Genomic DNA, 26,850 nt, shown 5'->3' on the forward strand with positions numbered 1-26,850 from the left:
TCCAGCTATGAGGCCTATGGGAGCTAATGGACCCCTGACTAAACTTTAGCTGCTGTCCCATTTCCTGCTTTGCTTTCACTGTCCACTCTGTTCTTCAGAGGAAAATTCTGGGAGTTTATTAGTGGCTCCATAAATCATGTTCCAGAGATGATTTTACAGTCGACTTCCTGAACGACCACACAGTACACTGCAAACCAAATGACATGTAACTAAAGAATGTACGTTACAAGAGTGTGTGATTTTCTACAAGACACATTATTTTTTAATACCTGAACCTAAACAGGTGATTGCAAGCATTTTGCAGCGAAACAAGCATCAACATCGGACTGACTTTTAATGGCTGGAGAGAGCTCAGAGAGGAGACAGGATACAAGATGGATGCTGAATTAGTCTTTGTTAGCGGTGATACAGTGTGAAAATAACAAATTCAGTAAAACACAGGGAGGCAGTGAAATCAGCATTTCTGTCACTCCATTAGCAGGGATTTCTGACAGTGTTGTTTCACTGCAATCCAGAAGCGAATAGTACAACATTTAGGCTTGAAAATAGTCATGTACTCTCTTTTCTTTGTGTGTGATTGCGTGTGTGATTGTGTGTGAAGGATATTATTATTAGATTTGTGTTTTTCAATAGCCATGTTATTTACTTTGGTGTGTTAAGGCTTGCTTTATTTTATTATGAAGAAATTGTTTTTATTATCTGCAGCAGTTTGTGTTGCTGGATGCAGTTTATATAGAAAGTTTGATTTGATTTCATTAAAGTGAAAAGCTAAAGATATGTTAGTAAAATACCAGCAAAACAGTGTAAACTTTACTCCTAATTAGTACAGTCTGACTTTATCAAAGGTACACACCTGTCAGCTTTTTTCTCATAAAATGAAAATAAAAGATTTTTGTTGGAAAAATAAAATACGTTTACATCAATACTACTGGATCAGTGATCATTGAACTCATTTATCGATTTACCTCAATCCTACATCATACATGGTTCAAAAATTAAGAATAAATCTAAATGGTTAAGGCTCACACATGTTGATAGTTGCATTTCTTGTTGCGTTGGTGAACTCTGGGTAGCATAGTGATATGTTACCGTCTCACAGTTTACAGCCAGGACTTGTGAAGCTACTGTGTGTCAGACAAGGAGACATATACATGTTATATATGTTCATTAACCCACACATGCCGACACATAATCAAAGCACAGACACGAGCGGATTCTATTTTTGAGCATGCTCTGCTTGAAGCTCTTCTCTTTGGTTTTCACCACTGTGTCATGTGATGTTAATGTCTTCCCAAGCATCTATAAGCTCTGCTATTCCTCATATATAATATGCAGTCCTGTGTCTATAAGAGGTGCAGCAATAGTTACTAACCCTTAAATACTATTTAAACATTGTAGTAAATAGTATTTTAACACTGTTCGTGTCACACCCGCACCAGTCCTCGTCACATTCTGCCCAGCCAAACTCCACAGTAATCACTCCCCTGATCATATATAACTGTTCCTGATCTTCTCACCCTGCCACAGTCACTCCAGTCCTGCATAACAGCCAGTCACTCTCCGGATCCATAATCAGTCACACTTTACCCCAGTCTCTTCACCAGTCCTTACATACACCAGCACCACTTTCACTCCCTGTCGGACCTTGTTGTTGCATCACTACTGGACTAATCCTCTTTCCTTCCTCAGCTCCATGTCTCCAGGATCTTCTGTCATCTCCTCTGTTGGTTCTCCCTGTCGTAAGATCATTCCTCCTGTTCCTTTCTTCAATAAACCTGGTTCATCATTCTTCTGTCCCCAAGGGGTCCATTTGTAACAGATGGACACACCCTCCTCTCCTAAGTTGTTGCAACACGTCAGGTGACATTACCCGTTTTACTATCAAGTAGGGCTGCAACGATTAGTCACGCTGTCGACAATAAAAATAGTCAACAACGAATTTAACCGTTGACTAGTCGACAAAAGAAAAAAAGAAGAAGAAAAAAAAAAAAGCAACAATCTACAGAGTGAGACATCGTCTTCTTTTCCTATCTCTGCTGAGAGTTGCACATGTCCGCCAGGGGAAAAATATGGCGGTGGACCAGGGAACAAAATGGCAGAAGAAGACATCAAAAGTCTGGGATAACTTCACATAACTTATAAAATAAATTAAATACATGTGAGATTTGTAAAGCGGACCTTGTGTACCACTGAAGTACACCTGCAATGCTCGAACATTTAAAGAGGAGGCACGTCGGACTTACATAACAACCTCATGCAAGATTTCAAAGCTGAAAATGAAATGAGAGTCATTTAATAATTATGAAATAAATAATCTGATTAGTCAACTAGTCATTTTAATAGTCGATGACTAATCGACCATCAGAATAGTCATTAGTTGCAGCCCAACTATCGAGCCTGACGTAGAATCCAAGCATTCGCTATCTGCTCTTCAGGTTGTAGCCCCGCCTCTTTTATGACAAAATTGGTTCTCATTCAAACCAGTGCCAGCTCACATCCTAACATGGATAACCCGTCATTAGCTGTGTTTACATGGACAAATATTCATCAATCCAAGTGAAATCCACCAGAGATTCCAGCTGACACGTTTACATGGAGGCTTCATGAAGTGGTCCGGTCAGTTGTGTGGTCACACGATTAGAAAGAGTTCATACGACTGTAATGCCTTTGACATGTGCAATGTGTACTAGTTAGAAGTAACAATAGGATTTATTCATTTTATTATTAACCTTTTGACCATTGAGATGCTCAGTAATCCTTAATGCTTTCTGTTTCCAACCAAAACGTTGTATCCAATCACATCAGCTGAGGTGTTTACTTGACACATTTTTATTCTGACTTGATGCTTGATCGCATTAACAGTGCTCCATGTGAACACAGTGATACCACTATGAGCTCTTGCGTACACATGTATAACCTCTCACATACAGTATTGTTTTTGCTGATTCAAATGGGTACAAGGTGTTTTGTATGTGTGTGTGAGGTTTTAGTTGACTGTATATGTGAATTTTCATTAGTTTATTTAAAAGATGTTCCTTGTGTGTGTATATGAGATTTAATTTTATGTGTATGTGCAAGTGATTATAGTAGTTTATGCATGATTTTAGAGGTGTGCGTGAGAGTTTGAAATACATTCTGTTGTATACAGCACCTCATAAATTCGTCCTTTCCTTCACTCACAGTGGGAGGGAAAGAGGAGGAGTAGTCAGGCATGTGATGGCTCCTGAGAGCGTAATATCATCTAATTTGTGGCTCATCTGTCTCCTGCTTGTTCCCTCATCTACTCCTTATTTAATAGTCTTTTCTTAACTGTTATCTCCATTCCTCATCCCACCTCCCAATCTCCCCTTACTTTCTATTTTGGTCTTATAAACTCATCTTTCTGTTGTCACATTGTTTCGTCTGCTCCCTCCTTCCTTTCTGCATGTCACATGGCTGAAAATATGGTGGGGAAAAAAACCCCAAAGAAACAGCAAAGCTGCTGTTGCAGCAGCTGCATCAGGACCACAGGAAGAGGAGCTTGACTGTCATCTATAATTTATGTGTTCAAACTCTCCAACACACGTAAGCTATTACAGACAGTGTGTTTCAGAGACCTCAAGGGTAAAAAAAAAAAAAGAAAAAGAAAATTTAGGCACTGAAGTGAGTGCTGCATTAAAGCAAAGTGCATGTTAGGCTGTAGGGGAAAACGTGTGTTACATGAAATGCACTGCGTGTTTCATATGATGCCAGAAGTTCATCTTCTAAAAAATTAATCCAAGGTGTTTTATCTTTCAAAATTCAACAGGATTACCACCATCTACTGTGTGTGGCAGGAAACCACACCATTGTTCTGCCAAAACAAAACAAAACAAAACACTTGAATGTTATTCTTTTTATCACGACATATAGTTCAGAATTACTGAGTAGTTCAGTGCCTGTTTGTAATTTCTCCTCCATGAGCACCTCTTTTTTCTACATCTGTCTTCTTCAAGCGAAGTGTATGAAACCCTGATTGGCAGGAGTGTGTGGACCCAAGCAGATGTACAGATGATTGCATTTTCTTTCTCCTGCTCTCCTTCCTCCTCCAGCATCATGGCTGTGGTGGGGGGATGGGGGTGAAAGGAGGTGGGGTTTAGAAGAGAATGACTGTGTTCACGTGCTGCCTGATATTTAATTACTTAGAGTGTTGTATCAGGCAGGTAACACACTCCACCACAACCCCCATGAGATTTTAGCTGTGCTTGGATGTGAAATGCAGGTTGTACACGTACCAGTTTGTTTTTCCACATGCACACACTGAGGATGTGGGTTGGTGTGTGTGTGTAGTTGTAGGTCAAAGTGAGTGGGAGGAGAATTATTAGCTTGTGTTGCTTCTGTATAGGTGTGTTAGTGTGTGGCCTGTATCTTTTTAAAAATGTGTGTCATACATAAGGTGCTGGTTGAACAGGAGGAATGTAGAATAGAAATACTTTATTAATGTGTATCTGACTACAAATTAACAAGGTTCACATCATAGTAACAGGTTATTTTGAGCAAATAAACATCTGTTTTAGCTGCTTGTAGAAGGATATTGTCATTAAAGCAATAGTAAAGTGTAAATAAGGCAGATTATTATTCAAATGAGACAGGTTTTGGAAATGTGTTATGTCCATTTCATGGGTTTGACTAGTCAGAAAAAAACTGAATCCAGTCCCATTCCTCATTTTTCTTTTGACTTTTCTGAAATATTACTGATATACAAAGTCTGTCCAAAAAACAGTCACACCTCTGGTTTTATTTTGGCATCCGTTCTCTGTGGCATCTGCAACATTTATTTACATCCAAAATTGCATTATTATATCTAAGATTATCAGATTATCTTTCACAATTTGAGCCCCATGAATCCTGGCATTGTCATCTCGGAATATGGCCATGCCATCAGGGAAGAAAAAAATCTGTTGATGGAATAACCTAGTTATTCAGCATATTCAGGTATCAGCTGACCTCATTCTTTGGGCACATAATGTATTTTTACAGATGGATTAAGATGTATTTTAGATATTTTTAAAAACTCTAAAAATGTCCCTGCACCATCTGTACCACCTGCACCATAAAAGTAACCAAATATTAATCTTGTTAAATAAAGCTTATTTTTTAAATAACTCAATGAGATTTCTGATGAATAGCTATGAAGTTAGGAGAAACATGATTTTGGACTCTTGTGGTCAGTCTATATGTGAAAATGATGTCTCCTGTTACCTGAACCACTTGTCATCATGGAATATTGCTGTGCCATCAGGGAAGATGGAAAAACTTGCTCATTCAGCACATTCAGGTATCAGCTAACCTCATTGTTTGGACAAATAATGTTGCTGAACCTAGACCTGACCAACTGCAGCAACCCCAGATCATAGACTGCCCCCACAGGCTTGTACAGTGATGGCTTCATCTTTTCATCCTCCCCTCTTCTTACCCTGATGCTCTCATCACTCTGGAACAGGGTAAATCTGGACTCATCAGACCACAGGATCCTCTTCTATTGCTCCAGAGTCCAATCTTTATGTTTCTTAGCAAATTGAAGTCTTTTTCCTTGGATTGGCCTCACTAAATAGTGGTTTTCTTATTGCTACACAGCTGTTCAGTCCCAAATTCCTTGAGTTCCCTTCACATTTTATATATGGACATGTTCTTACTTTCACTATTAAACACAGCCCAGAGCTCTAAAGTTGTTTTATTAATGTGATTTTCCCAAATGTTTACGAGATCGTCAATCAGGATCATTCAGTTTTCCCTGCCACATTTCTTCTTCGAAGACGATTGTTCCCCACTATCATTCCAGTTTTTAATCCAATTATTAATCCAGTTTCAGCATCTCCTTAGATGTTTTCTGACCCTTCTGAAAAAGATTAACATCTTTTCCATGGTTGTTTAAGAAATCTACTCATTGCATCAATTTAAGTCAAATAACAGCTAAAAGCATTATCATCCATGCAGTTATTACCCAATAGGATGTTGTTACCTATTATTTTAGTTAAATCCATGTGGTGTTTTTTTTTTTTTTTTGGACATGTAATGTATTTGACCAACCATCAAGTATATTCTTATTTTCATCTTTCCGTGAAAATGCTGGTTGACCCCTTTATGCTCAGATGAAGGTGCTATTTATAACTGAAAATAGGCCTGAAGACCTTTTGGCTTCATAATCACAAATGTTGAAGTCTTGTTCATGAATTAATCACAGTTAACACGGTTTGAGGCAATTTTCCCTTTTTAGTGGTGCAATTAGTCCTTGTTTCTTTCTTTTTCTTTTTTTTTTTCCCATAAAACACTGCACCACTGCAGGACTGAGCCTTACCCTGCAATGATGGAGAGTACCGGATACATTTCATGTCCACAAAACAGAAAAATGATCATACTCATGGTACATTGCATAAAGAGAAGAAAAATCTATTACATCCAGCCAGTGAGTCAGAAAAAGAGTGAAATCCTGGTTGAAGTTTGACAGCAGCAGTGCTGGGAGAATTATCCTCAGAGAATTAAGAGCAGACAGCGTTTTCTGTATACGGACATATCGACATTTCACAGACTGTGCCAGTTTGTTGCTGTTCCTGCCAGTGTGCCTGCATTTATTTTGTGCAGATGACTGCATTTATATCCAGGCTTTTTGGATGGTACATGTAATGTCACAGTACCCTGTAAGGCCCATCATCTGAGCAGACGAGGCAAGCTTTGGCTACCAGCCTGCTTCCTGGTTTCCGTTCACTATGTTATACCGGAATGCTACCCTGGTGAGAGACGTGTTTCATAATATGAATATCCTCACACAGACTTTTAAGATGGTGTAATCTGTTTGCAATAAAGAGGCCTTAGAGAGGAGGTCAGACAAGTTGTTTATGTGGAGAATGATCCTGTGAAACCTTGAGTCTGAAGAGCAGCAGGGCTCCAGGTTCACTGTTACATATTTTATGTCTCTACAGAGCAGCCAGAGCGTTTGGAGAGTATCTGTCCAATACAAATCCTGAGAACCGCAACGGAGCAGGTAGGTGAACAGCCCGCAGCCTAACATAGTTGCAACAGCTAGCAGCAGCACATATTCAGGCTTAAAATGCATGCACCATGGCTTAATAAGAGAAATAAACTCAAATATTTTTAAAAAAATAAAAGCAGTGCTTTTTTTTCATCACTGCGGTGGAAGCTCTGAGTAATGTGCTGAGTAAATGTGCTGCATGTTATCAGAAAAAAATGTTGAAAATTGCTTTTAGCTGGTTGCTGGTAATTTTCCACTCTGCTGAACTTACCGGCCTCTTATTGAAATTGTCTCCTGTTTACATTGTACTGCACCTTTTCTACTTTAGTCATCGTGTTTCAGTGAGTAAATTTGAGCATGACACCTTTTTTATGTACGGGAAGAAGTGAACATAGGGTCATTTTAGACAAAAGCTGTGAGGTAAAAACATGCAAACAAGATGCTGGTGGCTGTATTACCCCATATCATGGTCAGGATAAAGCATTTACGCATATCATCAACAGATTTGCATGCAGAGGTAAAGTTAATACAGCTCTTTTGGAAAACTTATTTCCATATATTTTGTTTCGTAGCCTTTCTGAAGGTCTCTCAAAGTTTTTATTTGTACATTTACTGCTTTTTCCATCATTAGGAGTCCAGATCTTCTTCCTGACCATTTTCAAAGGAGCATGGTTTTGTTTGTTAAGCTACATAAGCTCTGACTCAGGACTTACTAGAATATAAAAAGGCTCCATGAATAGTTTATTAACAAAATCTGAAAATGATCTAAAGAAATGAGGGGAGGCTTTTAAACCTGCAGCATCTGCAATTTTACAAAACCACTCCTGTCATTTTTGTCTTCAGTGTGGTGTGACAATCATTTAAACATCATGTGACAGTTTCACACAGCTGGGAACTCACATTTCCAAATCTCATCATGGACTAATTTTACATTAATTAAATGCAAAAACCACAGAGGACAGAAAACACTCCAACTTCTGAAAGGTCCTGATGAAGTGAATAGAGATGGTTTTACTGAGTGAAGTCGCTCTAAAGATTTTTAAAGTTCAGATCTCAGATAACGTGTTGATGTTAATAAAACTCTACAATAAATGTCTACAATGACAGTAGATTCAGCTTGTTCAGCTGCGTCTCCATGATGGACCTGAAGTTCTCAGCATAACACCAGTGTTTCCATCTTCACTCTGTGACTGGCTCCAGGACTTTCTGACTGGCAGGCCTCCGTCTGTTAGGACTTCAGCCAGCATCATCACTAACACTGGCACACCACAGGGGTGTGTCCTCAGTCCCATCCCCTACACCCAGTTCACCCATGACTGTGTGGCTTCCCACAAGGACAACACCACCCTGAAGTTTGCGGACGACAAAGCTATGATTGGATGCATCACTGGCGGGGACGAAGCAGCCTACAGGAGGGAGGTGCCCCCTCTGCTGATATGGTGTGAGGACAACAACCTCACCCTCAACACAGACAAGACCAAGGAGATGGTAGTGGACAAGAGAAGGGAGAGTAGCCCTCACCAGCCACTGCTTATCCGCGGGCTGGAAGTGGAGAGGGTGAGCAGCTTAAATATCTGGGGGGTCCACATCAGCAAAGACCTCACCTGTACACTCAACCCCACACAGCTGGAGAGCTCAGCAGCGGCTGTACTTCCTGAGGAGGCTGAGGACGTTCGGCATGTCACCAAATATCCTCAGAAACTTCTACAGCTGCGTGGTTGAGTCCATGGCGACCAGCTGCATCACCCTGTGGTACAGGAGGCAGCTTGACTGTAAACGCCTGCAGAAAGTAGTAAAGACTGTGCCCAAGATCACCAGGACTCCGCTGCCCTCTCTGCAGAGCATCTACCAGCAAAGAGTCCACTGGAGAGCTGCCTCCATCATCAAAGACCCCACCCACCCCCAACATGGACTGTTCACTCTCCTCCCTTCAGGCAGGAGATACAGGAGTCTGAAATGCAGGACAACCAGACTCAGAAACTCTTTCTTTCCCTCGGCCATCAGACTCATTATCAGCTGATAGGAGTCCGTAACAATGGCCTGTACCCTGCACACTGACTTCTATATTGTGAACAGTAATTGTAGTATTGTTGTTTTATGTGTGTTATTACTTATAATAGATATTGCACATTCATCTTATCGTCTACCTGATGACAGTTTTTTTGCAAGGCTAATCATTCATTGTTGAATGATTATGCAGCACACTGCACATTTATTTACATAGATTACTTACTCAGAATTTTTTTTATCTTATCTTTATCTTTATCTTCTATCTAGTTTTTTTTTTAAATTGTTTTTTTATTTATTTATTTATTTATTTATTTATTTGCTATTTTATAATATTATTATGGCATTTAGTGTGGACGTCAAAGTAAGAATTTCATTGTTCAGGTAAACTTGTTTCCTTACTGGGCAAATGACAATGAACCCTTTAAATCTTGAATCTTGAATTAATTGCAAAATCTTAAGGGCTCAAGCTGTGTATTGACTTCCAAGCTTGTTAGAAATGTCTAAACTCTTGTTTTTATTTTTTTGTTTGTTTTGTTTTTTTGTTTTTTTTTACATCATGTGCTGCTATGTGTCAACATTTTTGCAAAGTATTGTTAGATGTAATATTTAATCTCATTTCAAAATCCCAAAGAGCAAAAACTTCTGTTAATGTACATTAGTAGTTTGGTTATTTCTCTTATGTACACAACACTCTGTTGCTTTTATATATTCTTATTTCTTTCCTTTTATTCTCCTTCATCTATAGATCATCTTCTGTCTGACACGTTTCCTGGCCAGGACTGCGACTCGCCAGATGTCAGCCGTTTGCATAACAACAATCTGCCACCACAGTCCCAGAGTTTAACCATAGCTAAACCCAGCCAGTCTCATCAGTTTAATCCCAGCACTCATCCACAGTCTCTGCCTCAGGTCAACACCCTCCAGGGTCAAGTGCCGCTGGGCCCTTCCAAACGCAGACTATCTGTTGAACGAAGCCTCTCTACAGAGGAGCCACCAGGTGCCAGAGGCCTAGAGGGGAGTGTATCTTTAAAGCCAGCTAGAGTGTACACAATTTCCAGGGAAGGAGGGATGACCCTCGGGGGCCCTGGAAGTGAGGAGAGCTTGGAGCTGGAGGTGATGAAGGGACTGAGGGAGCAGTCTGTGTCCCAAGCCCCCGGCACCACCAACTACAACCTGTCCTGCACCAGCCAACCATCTGCCGCATCGGCCCGTGGTAGCCATCACCGTAGTAGCCATCACCGCAGCAACCATCACCATGCTCACCAGCATCACAGCGGCCCGTCATCATCTTCACAGCCGCTTCAGAGCTCAAGGAGTGCCAGCAACATTGGGGACTGGGGTCTGAGGAGAGGAGGGTCAAGAGAAGACTACACCCCAGACTGTGTGGCCTGTATTCGGGCTCCATGTCAAAGCCAGCGATCCCTCGACCTGGATACCTCACCACGGGATGGAGGGAAGCACCGCAAGAAACTGGAGAGGATGTACAGTGAGGACAGAACATCCACTGATGACAGGGGTAAAGAAAGATGGATTGGGAAATGGGTGGAGACTTGGGTAGATATGGAATAGAAAATATATACACATATTTGTTTAGACACAGTATAAAATGTTCCACTTCACACTCACACATGGTGCTTCCACCAGCTTCCTCTGCTGATTAAAAGGTCTGTCTTTAAATGTGCTGCTGGCTGACTCGTCACCTTCCCTTTTTTCTCTTGCTTTACAGAGGACAATCCTAATAGCTGGTTCCCCAAAGAGAACATGTTCAGCTTTCAGACAGCCACCACCACCATGCAGGCGTGAGTATAGCACAGAGATCCGCCTTCACTCCCACCCTTTGCATCATCGTGTCTTATTGCAGAATTCTGCTGAAAACTCTTGATGAGCTTTCACACTGCTGCATCTTTAGCTTTTTGTTATTAATGTTGTTTGCAATTTGTGAGCCTATATGACTCCTGCTTCAAAACTGAGCCTTTAAAATCTTTAACTTGAGCAGAAGGTTGTGTAAAACTGTAGCCAGGAGTAGCTTCTTGCATTTTGGACTTTGTGGCTTTCCTCTACCTCAAAGGTTAGTTTTATTAGGACCGCTTGCTGCCGACCTGGATATAGCAGATTTGTAGACAGGAAAAGAAATTTAGGTGTATTTGAATTAATTTAAGAAATGAATAGGATAAAGAAGTACTGGTCATCCCTCATTTTGCTAGGAAAACAGAAAATAGATGCAGTGATTTACTGAACTGTGGAAATATAAGTGTCAAAGCAAAAATAGAATTTGTAAAACTAATAAGCTTGAAAGTCAATACTTGCTACAACCACATTTATTCTTCAATGCAGAATGATTTCTTGTTGTTTCTTTAAGTCATTTTTAAGAGTGGTTCACCAAACGTCTTGAAGGACTTTCCAAAGCTCTTATTTGGATGATGCTGCCTTTTGATCTGTTCACTGTCCAGATGATCTGCTGAAGTCTGGGCTCTGGGGAGGATTAATCGCTCCATCAGACCTGTCACTGCTGATTTTCAGTCCAGTTCTTGTGCCTAGTGGCATACGTCAGTCTTTTCTCCCTGTTTCCCTTCCTTAAGAATGGCTTCTTGACAGTCACCTTTACATACACTTCCTTTCTGCTGAAGCTTCTGCCAACAGTAGATGGATCAGCTGCAGGTCCAGATACATTTCAGGTCGTTTATGGTTTTGTTTCTATGTTCACGGACATCATTTTCTGATACTACTTTGCTGTAGATAGTTTTTTAGGCCTGACACTTTATGTGGGTAAATAAGTGATGGGTGGACTGACTTCTTTTGTCCTCCGTTGTCCAGTTTTCCCAGATTTCTTAAGGGCATGCTGCACATGATACTGAGATATGCCAAGCTAAAGGGTCTTTGTGTCAGGCTCCGGTAAAATAGTACCACAAGATACAATTTAAAACTGGGTCTTTGCTAAGTTGGCTCTTATCTGTAAAGACAACACTGGTTCATCGTTTGGGATAGGTGCCATTTTTGCTCCTAAATGATCCATAGGTCAGCGTTAAGTGGCTAAACAAATAAACAAGACAGACATACTTGCAAGTTACAAAGACTGGACTGAAAATCAGAGAGAAAGAGAGAGAAAAAAAGAGAAAACAGAAAATATCCAAAGAAAAACTTTCTGAACAGCTGGACAACTGTTTACAACTGTTTTCTTTTGTAAACAAAATTTTACAAACAAGTTTGTCTACTTGGAAGCCAAATATAAAGGAATGAGGGGTAGATCAAGACTTCTTTACAGTAAGGCTGCAACAATTAGTCGACATTGTTGACAATAGTGAACAATAGAAATAGTAGGAAACAAATTTACCCGTCGACTATTGTCAGCAGAAAAAAAAACCTACAGAGTGAGGCATCTTCTTTCCTATCTCTGCTGAGAGTTACACATGTGCAATAAAGTCCACCACAGGAAAAATATGGCAGCGGACTAGGGAACAAAACGGCGACAGAGGACGTCAAAAGTCTGGGATAACTTCACGTTAAACTTACAAAATAAATTAAATACATGTGAGATTTGTTAAGTGGACCTTGCGTACCACAGACGTATGTCTGCAATGCCTGATCATATACAGAGAAGGCACGTCACACTTACATAACAACCTCATGCAAGATTTAAAAGCTGAAAATGAAATAAGATCCATTTAATAATAATGAAGTACATGATCCGATTAATCGACTAGTCATTTTAATAGTCGATGACCATCAGAATAGTCATTAGTTGCAGCCCTACTTTACAGTAGTAGATGCGTGCCTTTCCTAGCTGAACATCAAGAATCTCTGCATTACATGTATTTAGAAAGCATTCATGTGTAAAAGTGCTCCCCAGTCTTGAAGAATGATTAATTATCACCCATCACCCTGATCTTCTAATTATAACTCACAAACAGACAAAACTCATCCTTCACCATCTTTCCCTTTAGCTCTCCCACACTCTCTTCCCTTATTCCACATGTCAGTGTTTCTTTGTCTTTTCTTCCATCTGCTTCCATCTGTTCATGTCTCCATCGAGGTCAAACTGATATATGGGTCTGACATGGCCTTTGATTAAAATGGCTGGCCAGTCTCTTTTACTTCTAACATGATGAGCATGTTGCAGTTTAATTAATTACATGCTGAGTGATCCAACTGTCAGATGTAGAGGGTCATGATGAGTTCTCTTTTCTGCTCTAAAATTCTTAGTCAGGCTTTTTGCATGATTTTCTTATCTGAGTATAGCCTCTTATGAAGGGTATATTGGTGTGAAAAATGTTTTGCTGATTGCATTGCTAACCTCTCCTCCTTTTTTGTCTCCTCTTCCTATATGTGATGGCAACGTTCCAAACCACGACTGTAGAATATCGTGAGTAACTCTCTCAAACGCCCCCACTGTTCTTCCTTGTTGCTCTGCCTTTTTTTTCCCTGTTTCTGTCAGTTAGGTAATATGTCTTTAAACCTTTTCCTCGTGTGGCTTTGTGCTGGTCAGCCCGCTGTGTCCTTAACCCCCACAACCTCAGTGTCTGCTGGACTGACTGTTATAAGTTGTAGATTTAGTCCTGGTCAGCTGCAGTGCAGGAGGGGTTCAGTGCAGTATGAGCGATGTGGGAAGCAGTGATAATTCAGTTAGCATTAACAAGAGAAGTAGTTAATGCCAAAAATTAATATATTGTTTTAACAGTGACAGCTCCCTGCCTAAAATATCATTTAAGATACTCCCCATTAACACAATTCAGCAAAATAAACACACATTAGACATATGGAATCATCGTAATAAGCACATTAGTAATAGCAATCTTTGCCTTAACCATAACTTGTTTTAATCTAGAGCAAAGCTTATTTTACATCATGTTATCTAAATGCAGTATTTGTACTGCAATAACACTGAATGCTTAGAAGTCCAGCTGCATAAACTCGTACACTTAAAGAAAGATTTGGGGGTAACACTAACTGGAGCTGACTGATCACTGTCTTAGTGCAACTTAAAGCAGGAGCTGTGGTTTATTGCCTTAATGTGACAAGACTGTTACGTTTTAGCTAGCAACTGTGGAACTCAAACAAGCTGACACAATCAATGTCACTCGCCAACAAATGTTCAGTCTTTGCATGCTTATGTATGCTAGTGTATTTCATCAGTGTTGCCAACTATTTCTAATGTAATGTCTGCTAAAAAGTTGCTAAATGTAGCTAGCCTCTAGAAGACATCCAGTATGCTAATTAGCAAATCCTTGATGTGTATACATACTGTATAGGAATGTTTCTTAGGAAAGATGCATACAGGGCCTTAAAAAGGCTGGAACAGAGCAGAATGTTTTCTGCCCAACTGTATCACTACATATTAATGCAGATGAATCTGCTCATATTCATTCACTGACACACTAGGACATGTCAAGTATATTTTCATTTAGACAGACAAATCTGCCCAAGTTTTAGTATACTCTGCAAACGCTCTCAAAATGTTCATTTTAAAATATGTCAGGAAAGTTTAGATCATATATTTGCTTAACTGTTTCACTAAATCCAACATACAGCTTGTTCATGGTGTGTAATTACCAGGCTTTTCAGACATTCTCTGGCTGCGTTATAAAGTTTTTCTTAATTGACAACTTTGGTTCGTCTCCCACCACAGTGTTGCATGTGGTATGAAACAGATTCATCTACTTTCATGCAGAAGACTGGAATAGTGTCGTACACAGTCCTTAGCTTTAGTTTTAGATGACAGATGCCTCACATTTTTCTTATTTTTCTTTGGGTTGAGCAGGCTAGGAACGTCTGTGGCTTATTGCTGCCATATGCCTTTTGATGTGTTTTTTTCTCGCACACACTGTGTATGCTCAAAATCAGAAACATGGAATTAAAGTTCATAATGAATGTATTGTCATTGCAAGAACATGCAGAATTCACAAGGATTAGCTGAATTTGTGTTAATAGTTGCGACTGAAACATCTGGAATTCGTGGAGAGACTGTCTTATAATAAAAATTTTACTAGCCTGCAATGTCATGTTATTTATTTATTTATACATTTATCTTGTTGCAGTAATTGTGAGGAACTTGTTATGCTGCATAAGAGAAGGAAGATGGTCTCCTCTCTGAGTTTGTAGCGATGGCAGCTGATGGAGAGAAAACAGACAATGATGAGTTCATGTGGGGAAAAACTGAAATGTATGGCGATGCGCAGGCAGAGCTTTGAAGGCTTTTGGATAATCAGCAGCGTAAAGACTTGGGTGACTTCGGTCTATTGTTTTGTCATCTCAGAGCACTTCAGCTGTCTGTCTGTCACTTAGTCAAAACCAGGCCACAGGACATGGCTTCATTTCTGGCATACGCTGTCACAGATGATTCTCATGATGTCTGACATGTTGTCAGTCATTACTCTCTTCTTTGAGACAAGCACACGCACTTTGCTTAACCTACACATTCTTCAGAATGGGAAATAAAAAAATATCAAATAGGCATACTTCAACAATATTGTTTAAAATTTATATGTAATTGAACTGATATAAATCACTTTAAGATGGTGGTCAGTCAGTATGGATTGGCTGATACGAGAAGCCTTAACTATAGACAGGATGTTCAGTTTGGTGGTTATGTAGGTTATGTAGTTTTTTGTATTTATTGCTTTGTGGCCCTGGTGTGTGTATGTGTGAGTGTAAAAATCCACATTGCTTTCTGCCTCTGGTGGGTATACCTTTTTTCTTTTGTTAACTCTAACCACTCCACAAAGTTAACCAAACCCTCATTAACCCTCATGAACTAAAAACCTTTTACCTTGACCACCTTTTTTGCTGCCCCTTTCCTCATTATGCCTGAACCCAAACAGACCCAAAGGGTCAGTCTCACTTTCTCAGTTTAGTCAGAGTTAGAATAAAGTCAGAGCTTTACAAGCAAAGGTAAAATATATATCGAGTACAAGCTATGTTGAAAAAGACCTGTTCTGTGTAGGGTGATAGGTTGATAGCCCTTTGGGTCAGACTGGGTTCAGACAAAATTATTCTTCGATGTAGATCTGGGGCAGCTTAAGCATTAAAAAAAACACTATTTCCAAACAAAACCACTTAATGCTTTGACGTCCTGGCAGGGCTTTCCGAGGCATTGCTGAAAGAAAGAGGCGGAAAAGAGAGCAGGAGGCAGCCACCATGATGGAGAGGTACTGTGTCCTGGCTGTCCTGTCCTGTCCTGTCTGGTGCTGAACTGTCCCTGTTTCAGTTCCCCTATTTTCCAGCAAAGAACTACCCTTCTTATGAGATGTAAAAGATAGATTTTTTTTGTCTTTTTGACCTGCTTCTGCACATATTCTATTCTACTTACGACAGGGCTGGAGCCTTTTGAACAGGTCCCAGGTCTTATCTAGGGCAATTACAGAGAAAAACAACAATCCAAACTCACAGTTGATTTAAAATCTCCAGTGAGGGTGCTGCAGAACCTGGAAAACCTTCATGTGGGCACAGGGAAAACACCCTGCGTAAAGCTCTTTTCTGTTGAGGCATTACAGAAGAAAAGACTGAAATTAATCCCAAAATGAAAGTGCCAGTCAAATATCAGAATGTAGGAAAACAGACAGAGTCTCCGACAAGACTTACTGGAGGATTACAATTTTATGTTTATGCACCTCTCTTATTCATTTTTCCTTTCCTGGAACAGGATTTTCTCCTTCAGGATTTAGTAAATCCACATCTTTAATTTATGCCATCATTTCTTCTCTTACGTAGGCTACCACCACACCTTTTGGTTCAATACACACACACACACACACACACTCTGCAGGAACGTAAAGTCAGACGCTTACATGCTTTGGTTTTTATGTGCAGATAAATCAACTGTATCCACACAGATAAAGAAGGTTCTTAATAACCTGATAAATTGATGACTTATGTGGTTTATTACACATTTATTAAGTGCATTTTTATGCTTCCCACAGGAGTCAAACCTTTTCTTCTACTGCTTGTTCTCAGGTCACTACAAATCTCTTTTGAGCACCCTGTGCTCCACTTGTGTGTCGTGAATCCTGAAGTGTGTGGGTGGCAGGTTTAATCAGTGTTTTTCATTGAACACTAAAGTGAAAAAAGCAGGGTCTATCAATACAGCGCTGTGCGGTTGGCACTCAAAGAGAACTAATCTGTCAATGTTGGCCAACAGACCTCACATCCAGCAAGGCTGAGACATGCAACGCCATCTTGGTCTTATTTTTGTGTGTTCAACTTATTCCAGAGTGCAGTATGTTTTACATTTAAGTTAATTTTCTCAGTGAAATCGTACCTGTTTTTTATTCTCTCTGATATGGGGAAAGATTTGAAGTGGAAGAATGAGGGGTGTCAGTTTCAGAGACAGAAGGACTGCAGGAATTTGGCTCGGTGTGCGTGGGTGGCAGCGATTTTAGGGGTTGTTGTCAGTCATTATGAAAATACTTGCTGACTGACGGATCCGTTCTTCTCTGAGTCATCCCTCTATTTTGGGCTCTGCTTTCACAACTCCTGCAGTCAACACTGACATGTCAACAAATCTTTTTTTATTTTATTTATTTATTTCAAAATTTTTTTATTATTATTTTTTTGCCTGAAACCTCGGTGTGGATCTAAATTTAGGGGAGACATAATTTTTTAAAAAGAAAAATAAAGATTTTAGCTTTTTCCAATTAAGATTAAGCCATTCTGTGTTGTGAAGTGGCAAAACAACTAATTTGCAGCATAAATAAAGCTACCAATAAGAGGCTACAGAGGTGGGGCTCATTAAAAATAATGAGTGGTGGGGCTGTGGCCCTGCTACTTCAGTTTTCACAAACTTTATTACAGTAAGAGATGCTTTGCCTAGACAGAACACCACCAACCAGTTTATAATTAACTTCAGCACACAGATCCTTTGGGTCACATTGATGATTTATGTCATATTGACTTTCTTTTAGCAGCTATCCTGGTTGCCCATTACTCTGCAGGGATAAAACAAGGCCAAATCTAGGACTTCACCTCTTCTAACCCAACATTGTAAACAATCAAATTCAGAGCAATAAGCTTAAAGTCAGTTATCAACATCAAAATCATGATCACCTTAACAACAACATAATTAACTAAAAGCAACACTGCATAGCTTGCTTAAACCAGACTTAGCTTTTTAGCATTCTATCTGCTTTTGTTTTGATCTTTTTAACCACGTAAGTAGCAATATTACACCATGCAACAGACCTTTGTGAAATAAGAAATAGGCCATATCTCCAGCGAGAGAGCCAAAACCTGTTACCACTTTATACCATGAGATGACAGACACCCGTATCTTCAATCCTAACACATTTTTTGGTGGGGTGGGATGGGGGTCTGTTCAAAGTTTTTGTGGAAAACTGAGTTTGGAAGACACCCCACTGAGCTGACAAGGATGCGTTCATAGTCAGTAGTACAGAGCACATTATAGAGAAAGCAGCACAAAACACTTTTCACTGCTGGTGAAGTACATTCTCAACTATTTGCAGATTCTCATTCAATATGCAGAAAAGATTAATATATTTTTTCCCATCATAAACTCAAGTTCATATTCAACATGTTTCTCATTTACAGTATGCCTTTATCAATGTCAAAACTACAGCCTTTTGGATGTTTTAAATCAAATATTTTATATTTCTCTGAAAAACAAAGGATTAAAACAAAGAAATTAATTCAAAAGTGAAACTCACCTGCTCTTCTTCTATCTTAAAGCCTAGCTGGTTTATCCATTCCTCAGCTATAATTATTGACTCCATCATGGTAGAGCAAAATAACGAAGCCTGTTGTAAATTCGAATGTGCCATTTTTTATTCTATTTTGACCTCTTCCTGATGTCCATATCTGACCATCAAAATATACGTCTAGTCCCCGCATTACCCATGCGATACCGATCCCAATGCACTCCTTTTAACTTCCTCTAACACAAATAATGTTAAACAATGTTGTATGAATGCACATTTTATCATAGCCCAGTCTATATATATATATATATATATATATATATATATATATATATATATATATATATATATAAACCTTCACTGTAGGAGAGGATAGTCTTTATGCTATTCTTTTAATACAGAGAAAAAATGGTTCTTATAGTTTAGAAACAACAACTTGATTTCAAAGAGCTGCTGTAGCACTGCAGAGTGATAGAGCAACGAACCAAACTATTTTCCAAAATGTACGTCACAATTACCCATTCACACACTGATGGCGGAAGCTGCCATGCAAGGTGCTCAACTACAACCCATCAGGAGCTATTAGGGGTTTGGTGTCTTGCTCAGGGACACCTCGACATGAGCTTGACCGGGCCGGGATCGAACCGGCAACCCTTGGGCAACCACGCTACCCACTGAGCCATGCCACCCCCATGGAAACACCCCCATGCCACCCCCATGGAAACACAAAAATAATGACTGTGGAAAACTACAAGGAAAAAAAACAAAATCAGTTTTTTGATAGTGATGATGAGACATCATTCTGTCTTCAGTTGCATTTTAAATTGGTGATACTGCAATAGATCTTTCTGTATAGTTTTCTCTTCTTATCTGGAGTATACATGTTTGGTACAGTTTTGCACTGTAGTCTAACTCATTGAGTCTTTTAAAGCACTACATTGACTTCTTGGGGATATAAAATATCACAGTTAGGTAGGCCTACATATCTTTTCGCTTGTATTACTTCTTGGCAATTGCAAAACTTCACTAGTTTTAACTCTCAGACCCTTACTAGTAGAGAGATGTGGTGGCATCAGATCCTATGGTATTTGATTTCACCTGAGCATAGCAGCCTGGAATAGTACATGTAAAGTCATTACATATTGAAGAAATAATCTTAAAGGCCGGCTGTTCAGTCAGAATTTCAGACTTATTTTGTAGTTTGATAACAGAAACAGAAAAATCTGTGAATGATAGTTTTTTATGATGTTTTGAGGTCCTGACAACAGGTGAGCATAGAAAGAAGGAGAGAAGGAAAACGGGCTGGCACAAAATGCAATTCCACACAATAATGCCATAATTCTTATTGCTGTGTAATGTGATGAAGCTGAAATGTTTGTTTAGCAGACTTTAGCTTCCTAGAAATAGTTGGCAACGCTGTTAACCTCTTGACACTGGAGAAAATGGCAATGTTACTTGTTTGAATGCAATGTACGATATTCATCAATCATTAATTTTGTTTTTAGTTCAAGTTTTGTTTAGTTAATGATAGCTAACACAAGACAGACAAGCTACATAGCATGTAGCTAGCTTACAATAAACTGACACGCATGTGATGGACTAGCTAACAATAGATTGGCATGCTGAAAGGCTAGCTAGCAAAAGATTGACATGTTAATAGCGTGTGGAGAGTTAGGGTTAGCTAACAATAGACTGACATGCTAGTAGCATGTGGATGGCTAGGGGGCTTTGTAAGTGAGCTACTATTGTTAATGAGCCAACATACTAATCTGCCAGGATTAGTTGCCAAGGCAGCTATTTTTTTTTCTGTATGTGTTTTTTCAGCTATCATAGCCTGTAAAATCACAAAATGAACAATGAGGTATATTTTGTACAAAAGAAAAAGGATCAAGATTACTACTAAGGATGTTGCGTCAATGAAGGAGCAACAGTTTACACTGTCAAGTTTACAGTTTTAGACTACCCTCACAAGATTAGCATTTAATTCTCTGAAAAATAATTATCTTATGCAGTGACCACATTTGATAACGGCTTTCCTTTGTTGCTCCTTCAATAATCAATGGAAAAAATGAATCTGTGTGGAAACAAAAATTAGTCAAAGTAGTTAAAATTAATGTCTTCATTGTGATGGTCTGGAAGAATATCCCATGCTTATTTATACAAGCATGAATTTGGAGGTCTATTTAATGGTCATATGGATTTAGCATTTAGGGGCATTTTATGTGGAATTTCCTGCCTGAAAGCTTTTTATCATTCAGACTAGCTCCTCTTTCTATCTGTTTTAGAAAGTTGGAATTATTTTCATTGCCAGACTTTGCTTCACATTCTCGACACGTGTCCTTTTCTTTAAATGACAGAAATTTCCGCAAACACCTTCGGATGGTGGGCAGCCGCAGGATGAAGGTCCAGAGTGAGTATTTTGGTGTATTTTTGTGCATGTTTGAATGTTGGTGTCTGTATGTTTTCATGCATTTCAGTGCTAAAACGTGAACCATAACATCACAACCAAAAAAAAAACAAAAAAAACATCAGACTTAATTCATGCTTTACGCATGGAGCAACATGTAAGCATGTTTAGATGAATGCTTTATGTTATAATCTGTTTTTTATTATTTCTAGAAATCCTCACAGATATCTCTTCAACAGTCTAAGTTGACTGGTTTACATTGATTATAGAATTGTATCATCATGTGCCTATTACCATGATAATTGTAATAATCATTTTTTCATATTGATTGTCTACTGTACTGTTAAACAATTTCAATCCAACATAGAATCACTTTCAGTGTAAATGTGCTGTTATTCTTTTTAAAACAAGAACTTCTTTGTATTCTTTTATTTGCTGTATTTTGGAGAACTTTGATGTAATTTTAATTTTATTTCTTTTTATTTCGTGAAGTTTATTGAGTCAAGTTTGAATGAAAGTAGGGTAGCCTAACTTTTTATGTACAAGCTGTCTATAGAATTAATTTTACACTAATGGAGAGACTGAGATTAATCAACTGAATAAGGAATTCATTTTAATCAATTGGCACATTTTTTCTAAATCAATGAATAGATAATTTCATGATTATCCATATATTATGGTGGCTTATAGTGATATGAACATTGTGGGGTGTATTCCACAAATGGGTCTGAATGAAACAAACATCTTAAACAGTATTGGTAGGAAAAAATATTAATTACACATGAATTATTAAAAATGCAAAAAGTTAAATATTTTCTTTTGAAATTAGTTTACGATTGCCTGTAGGATATGTTCAGATTCAGGTAAAACTAGCCAGATTTTTGCTATTTTCACATTTGTAATTGCAAGAATTTGTAGTGAAGCACTGTCTTGTTTTGGACTCCTGCCTGAGCTTTCATTTCTATTTGAGGACATAATCTTAAGTTCTGTTTCTAATTAGAAGTAAAATGTGGCATTTGTGTAATGAAACCAGTTAAGACACAGCACAGTGTCGTACCATGCCCTATAGCAGGGTTATCTATTGCCTGTCCTCAAGAGTTGCTGTCATGCAGGTTTTAGATATTTCCCAGCTCCAACATGCCTGATTCAAATTATATGGATCTCCTTAACAGCTTGTTGTCAAGTTTCATCCAAGCCTGTTAATAAGCTATTAATCTGAGTCAGGTGTGTTGTAGCAGGAAACTTGTAGCAAATTGATCCTTGAGGACTGGAACTAGACTCCCTGCCCTGTATGCACTATTGTAAAATTATTAACTACAACTTCATCATGGTATGACGTAAAAACCTGCAACCCTTTGTGACCACACAGCAGAAGTCAGTTATCGCTTTAGTGTTCATGTTCCACACACACGCTGGTATAACAAGATAAAGCCCTTAGTCTTTGGGATTTATTGTTGTTTAGAGTGTGTGTGTGTGTCTCTTCCCCCCTAACTCCATCAGCCTTTGCCGACCGCCGAGCCAAGAGCTTCAGCCGCTCATGGAGTGACCCCACCCCTGTCAAGCCTGAGTCACTTCATGACTCCAGAGACAGTGAGTCCATGTTATCTCCCTCACACACATGAACAACAACACAAACACGTACCTTACATCTATATCATACACATGCAGACTTTGATATAGACACATCCTCATAGACACAGGAACATGCATGTGGTACAGTAGAATAGAGATGCTGGATACACACCAACATGTGCACTTGAACATATCAAAATTGTTGAGAAATTTATAAAATAACACAGTTTACAGTCACAGATGTACATTCCTGTCACTGTATGTCTACGATTTATCTGTTCAGTTTATGTGCTGGTCCGTGTGCTGGTACTGGGCTGTTTACCATCCATCCACACACCCGTTTTCACCTTGCAGCCTGTTGCCCATCTGCCTGCTGCTTTGTGTCACATGTACAGTGTTGTGTGTGTCTGGGCGCATAAGGAGACTGTTATTGTATTGCTTTGTATTGTCTGCCTTTTGATTGTAACTCCTCCATTCTTCCCCTTTGTGCAGAGAAAATAAAATAACAGGTGCAAAGCTTTTAAAAGGTGCATCCTCATCTCTGATCCGGTTTGTGTGTTATCCTTTCATCTGGCCCTTTGTTCCTGTGTGTGAGCCAGGTGGCGAACTTCAGGCCTCCTCAGGGACACTAGATGAAGGGCTGGATGAGGATGCCGACTGGGAGGAGGAGAGAGAGATGGAGAGTGTAGCTTGCAAAGGGGAGGACTTCATCCCACCGAAAATCATGGTGAGGGTCTCGGCTATTGACTTTCAGATTGCCCTCATATTCATTACGTTTTCCATTTATATGGAACCACATTTTCTCTACATGACTGCCTCTATTCCACAGCTGATATCCTCCAAGGTACCAAAGGCTGAATATGTTCCTAACATCATTCGCAGGGATGACCCCTCCATCATTCCTATTCTTTATGTGAGTAGCCATACATGGGTTACAGATTGACATGGCTGTGCGGCCTGATATGACATTTACCTGTCAGCATTGACCACTTGTATTACCACAAATTAATCACTGTAGTAGTTTATATAATGAAATTAAAAGAATAGCAGGTATTCTATCTAGTTTGACTGTCATATTTCATTTAGGATTAGATTTCCTAACCTGCAATGATGCCTTTTTTTCTGCAACATGCACAATCATGGTGACTTTGAGATTATTCTAAGTCCAATAAAAAACTGTGCAACAGATTATATTGATTTTTGCAGGAGAACAAAATTCTGGAAGGTTGTAGTCCAACCTTCTATTAAGCACTGCCAAAATCCACTTGCAGATAGGTCACAGCATAAACAGAAACAAGCTGGTCCATTTCCAGATTCTTTGTAGGTTAAAGTTGTACATCCAACAAAGTACAGCACACTATGTTCACTTACAGGGCAGTGGTTTCCAGCCTTAAGCTAAAGCAAACAGGATTCACCTTGACTTTCTTGGTTTTTTATACAAAAACTCAAAATACGAGGGTTAGAATTTATTCCAGTGATTTACAATTCTCCTAAACCAACACATTAGTCACAACACAACATAGAAAATTAAACAAATGTTGGTTGAATAAACATGCAGTTTTAGCATTGAGTTTAAAGTAAGTTCAAGCTTATTCCCAGACCCTCTTGTATGGCTATAAAAATTAAGTCTTGTTGGCTTTTTCCCTCTTAAACAAAACAATGTTCATCCATGGCTGTGGTAATTAAAAGTAGTTTTTATTCATATGGTTTTTCACATTTGGTCACAATGTCTTCAAGTTAAAATTGTATGTGAAATATCTGTTATACATGTCAAATACACATTTTGTAAATTAGAAATGTCATTTTGGAACATTTTCATAGTAATAACATGTAAAACATCCAGTGTAAAACACAAGGTGATATCCATTCTTTAGTCTTACATCAACACTGTAAAACAAGTGTTGGCATATTTCTAAAAAAATATGTAATTACCGCGCTTTTCTCGCGTTCTTTTTTAAACTTATCCTGTGTTTTGCACCAACGTGTCTGCTCTAGTGGCTCTCTGGTAGTCTCGGTTTGTGCAGCAGCTGCTTCTTCCCTCTCCTCTAATGTTGAATCATGACGGCTGTGGGTGATCAGCTGATTGGCTTTTCTCTGCGTTTATCGTTCAGCTGAGAAGGAGGAAACTAACAGTCACAAAAGTGCTTGTCATGCCACACATGTGTTAATTACGTTACAAATTTTAACGCAATTAATTAGGTAATGCTGTTAACGCATTATTTTTGACAGCCCTAATATATATATATATATATATATATATATATATATATATATATATATATATATATATATACATACATATATGTATGCATATATGTAAACTTGATCTAGGGGTATGATTTTTTTTTTTTTTTTTACTTCTTAATATACTTTTCTGAACATGTACACTACCGTTCAAAAGTATTGAATCCCATGGCAAAGTGACCCTAAACTTTTGAACGGTACTGTAGATTGTGTTTTTTGTTTGTTCTTTTCTTTGATTTTATCATTTTATTTTATTTTTTGTGTCTTTTGTTATATCTGATTCACTGTTTTTAACTATTTGTTCAAAATTCACCCTTGACATCATTCACCCTTGTGGGTAATGAATACTGCTCTCTGACCATAGTTAGGGTTTTGAGCCATGAAATATGTGTATTCTTCAAAGTTAAAATCAAATACAATCTCGGATTAGGACGTTATGATAATTTTATTACTTTGTGGGTATTAGTATTCCTGCATTATTAGTGGTGTTAATTAGGTCCTCCTTTTGCTGCTGACCACAACCTTTAACTAAATAATAATTTTGTTTTCCTAATCTCTTTAAAGGACCATGAACATGCAACATTTGATGACATCCTTGGTGAGTGCCATACTTATTTGTTTTTCTTAAATATTGATAACACAGCAGTAAAAATGGCTCTTAATGTAAAGGTGGAAAATATGAAGCTGAAAAAAGTTTCAGTTGGCTGGAGTGCAGAGATGACTCATTGTTTTTCTTCTCATGTACTTGTGTGAGCCTCTTGAGGGACAGCCAATTTGTGTTTCTCACCATTATGGCTGAGTGGGAAAAGTGACACCTTTCCTTCTCCCTCCCTTCTTCCCTCTCACGCTGGCACTCTCTCACTCAGAGGAGATCGAGAAAAAGCTGACTGCATACAGGAAAGGCTGTAAAATCTGGAACATGCTTATTTTCTGCCAGGTGAGTGACAGCAGACACAGTTATAAGGGAATACGTTGACATTGTTGGGTCATGTTTTCTTCTAAAATAAATATTTATGAGAAAATTGTATTCATACTATATTTTCCAATTAAATTAAGTTTTATTATGGGGAAGTTATTATACTTACTTACATTTAGCCCTTAAAAAAACAACTATTTCTGATGTCTATCACTTTCATTTTAACACAAAGATTCATTTTTATTGCTATGAATATGTTAAATACAGTAAAATTAAATGTAGAAGAAGTTAATAATACAACAGTATTATTTTAATTATAATGTTTTACCCTGGTATTAACAGGAAACCAAGTTAAGCCACCTCAACACCTTAACTTTATGTTAATTTTATTGTGTTGTAAATCGAAATTGGAGTAGATTTAACTTGTATTTTCACCATCAGCCTTCAGTTAAAACATGAACAGAAAACGAGACAAGAAATAAAAAGTTTTCACCAGTCTGCCTTACTGCTGAGAAGTAAACCCCCTGCCATGAAGCTTCCACCACCATGCTTCATTAAAGACACAAATTATAGTCAGCATTTATGTTCCTGTTTTATCAGGTCAATCTTTATTTCTCGTGTTCCAGCAGCTGTTTAAATGGTGTTTGACAAACTCCAAATAAACTGATAGACAAGGTGACCATTTGTGTGTTGTACAGCTTTCCTCACAGCTTTTATAGCAGCCACTTATCAGGCATTGTGTTGCTTTCACCTTTAAACTGAATAATTTATATTGCATAATAAATCTACAAAGAGGAAATCGCACAAAAACATTCAATGTGAGTATTCACTTTAAAACCTTTAGGTGTATACACAAAACAATTACTGAATAATTCAAAGAGTTTCTAGGGAAAGAGATGATTAGTTATAAGTAAAATTGTTCTATCCAAATAAATAGCATGGTTAATACAAGGCAGTTCATCCAAAAGACCATGACATAAGTCACATACAGTCCATATTCAAAACCTACTCTGCAAACCTCAAACTAATTTTATTTAGATTTTCTGAGTCATCAACCTTTTGACTTTTA

General features: G+C 38.5%; 1 protein-coding gene across 2 annotated transcripts in view; it reads left to right on the plus strand.

Moving 5' to 3' along the window:
* Positions 1 to 26,850, plus strand: part of nsmfb (NMDA receptor synaptonuclear signaling and neuronal migration factor b) — a 64,647-nt gene that overhangs the window by 15,389 nt on the left and 22,408 nt on the right. The window contains exons 2-12 of one of the 2 annotated variants that reach the window (XM_041998424.1): positions 6,939 to 7,000; positions 9,744 to 10,514; positions 10,725 to 10,797; positions 13,353 to 13,358; positions 16,072 to 16,140; positions 21,000 to 21,052; positions 22,550 to 22,639; positions 23,221 to 23,348; positions 23,451 to 23,534; positions 25,430 to 25,463; positions 25,732 to 25,802. In XM_041998424.1, the coding sequence (XP_041854358.1) occupies positions 6,939 to 7,000; positions 9,744 to 10,514; positions 10,725 to 10,797; positions 13,353 to 13,358; positions 16,072 to 16,140; positions 21,000 to 21,052; positions 22,550 to 22,639; positions 23,221 to 23,348; positions 23,451 to 23,534; positions 25,430 to 25,463; positions 25,732 to 25,802 (1,441 nt within the window). The remainder of the gene's footprint in view (positions 1 to 6,938; positions 7,001 to 9,743; positions 10,515 to 10,724; positions 10,798 to 13,352; positions 13,359 to 16,071; positions 16,141 to 20,999; positions 21,053 to 22,549; positions 22,640 to 23,220; positions 23,349 to 23,450; positions 23,535 to 25,429; positions 25,464 to 25,731; positions 25,803 to 26,850) is intronic. The other variant, XM_041998425.1, reaches the window with a different exon arrangement.

The sequence above is a fragment of the Melanotaenia boesemani genome, chromosome 11, assembly GCF_017639745.1.
Source record: "Melanotaenia boesemani isolate fMelBoe1 chromosome 11, fMelBoe1.pri, whole genome shotgun sequence".
Classification (NCBI taxonomy): domain Eukaryota; kingdom Metazoa; phylum Chordata; class Actinopteri; order Atheriniformes; family Melanotaeniidae; genus Melanotaenia; species Melanotaenia boesemani.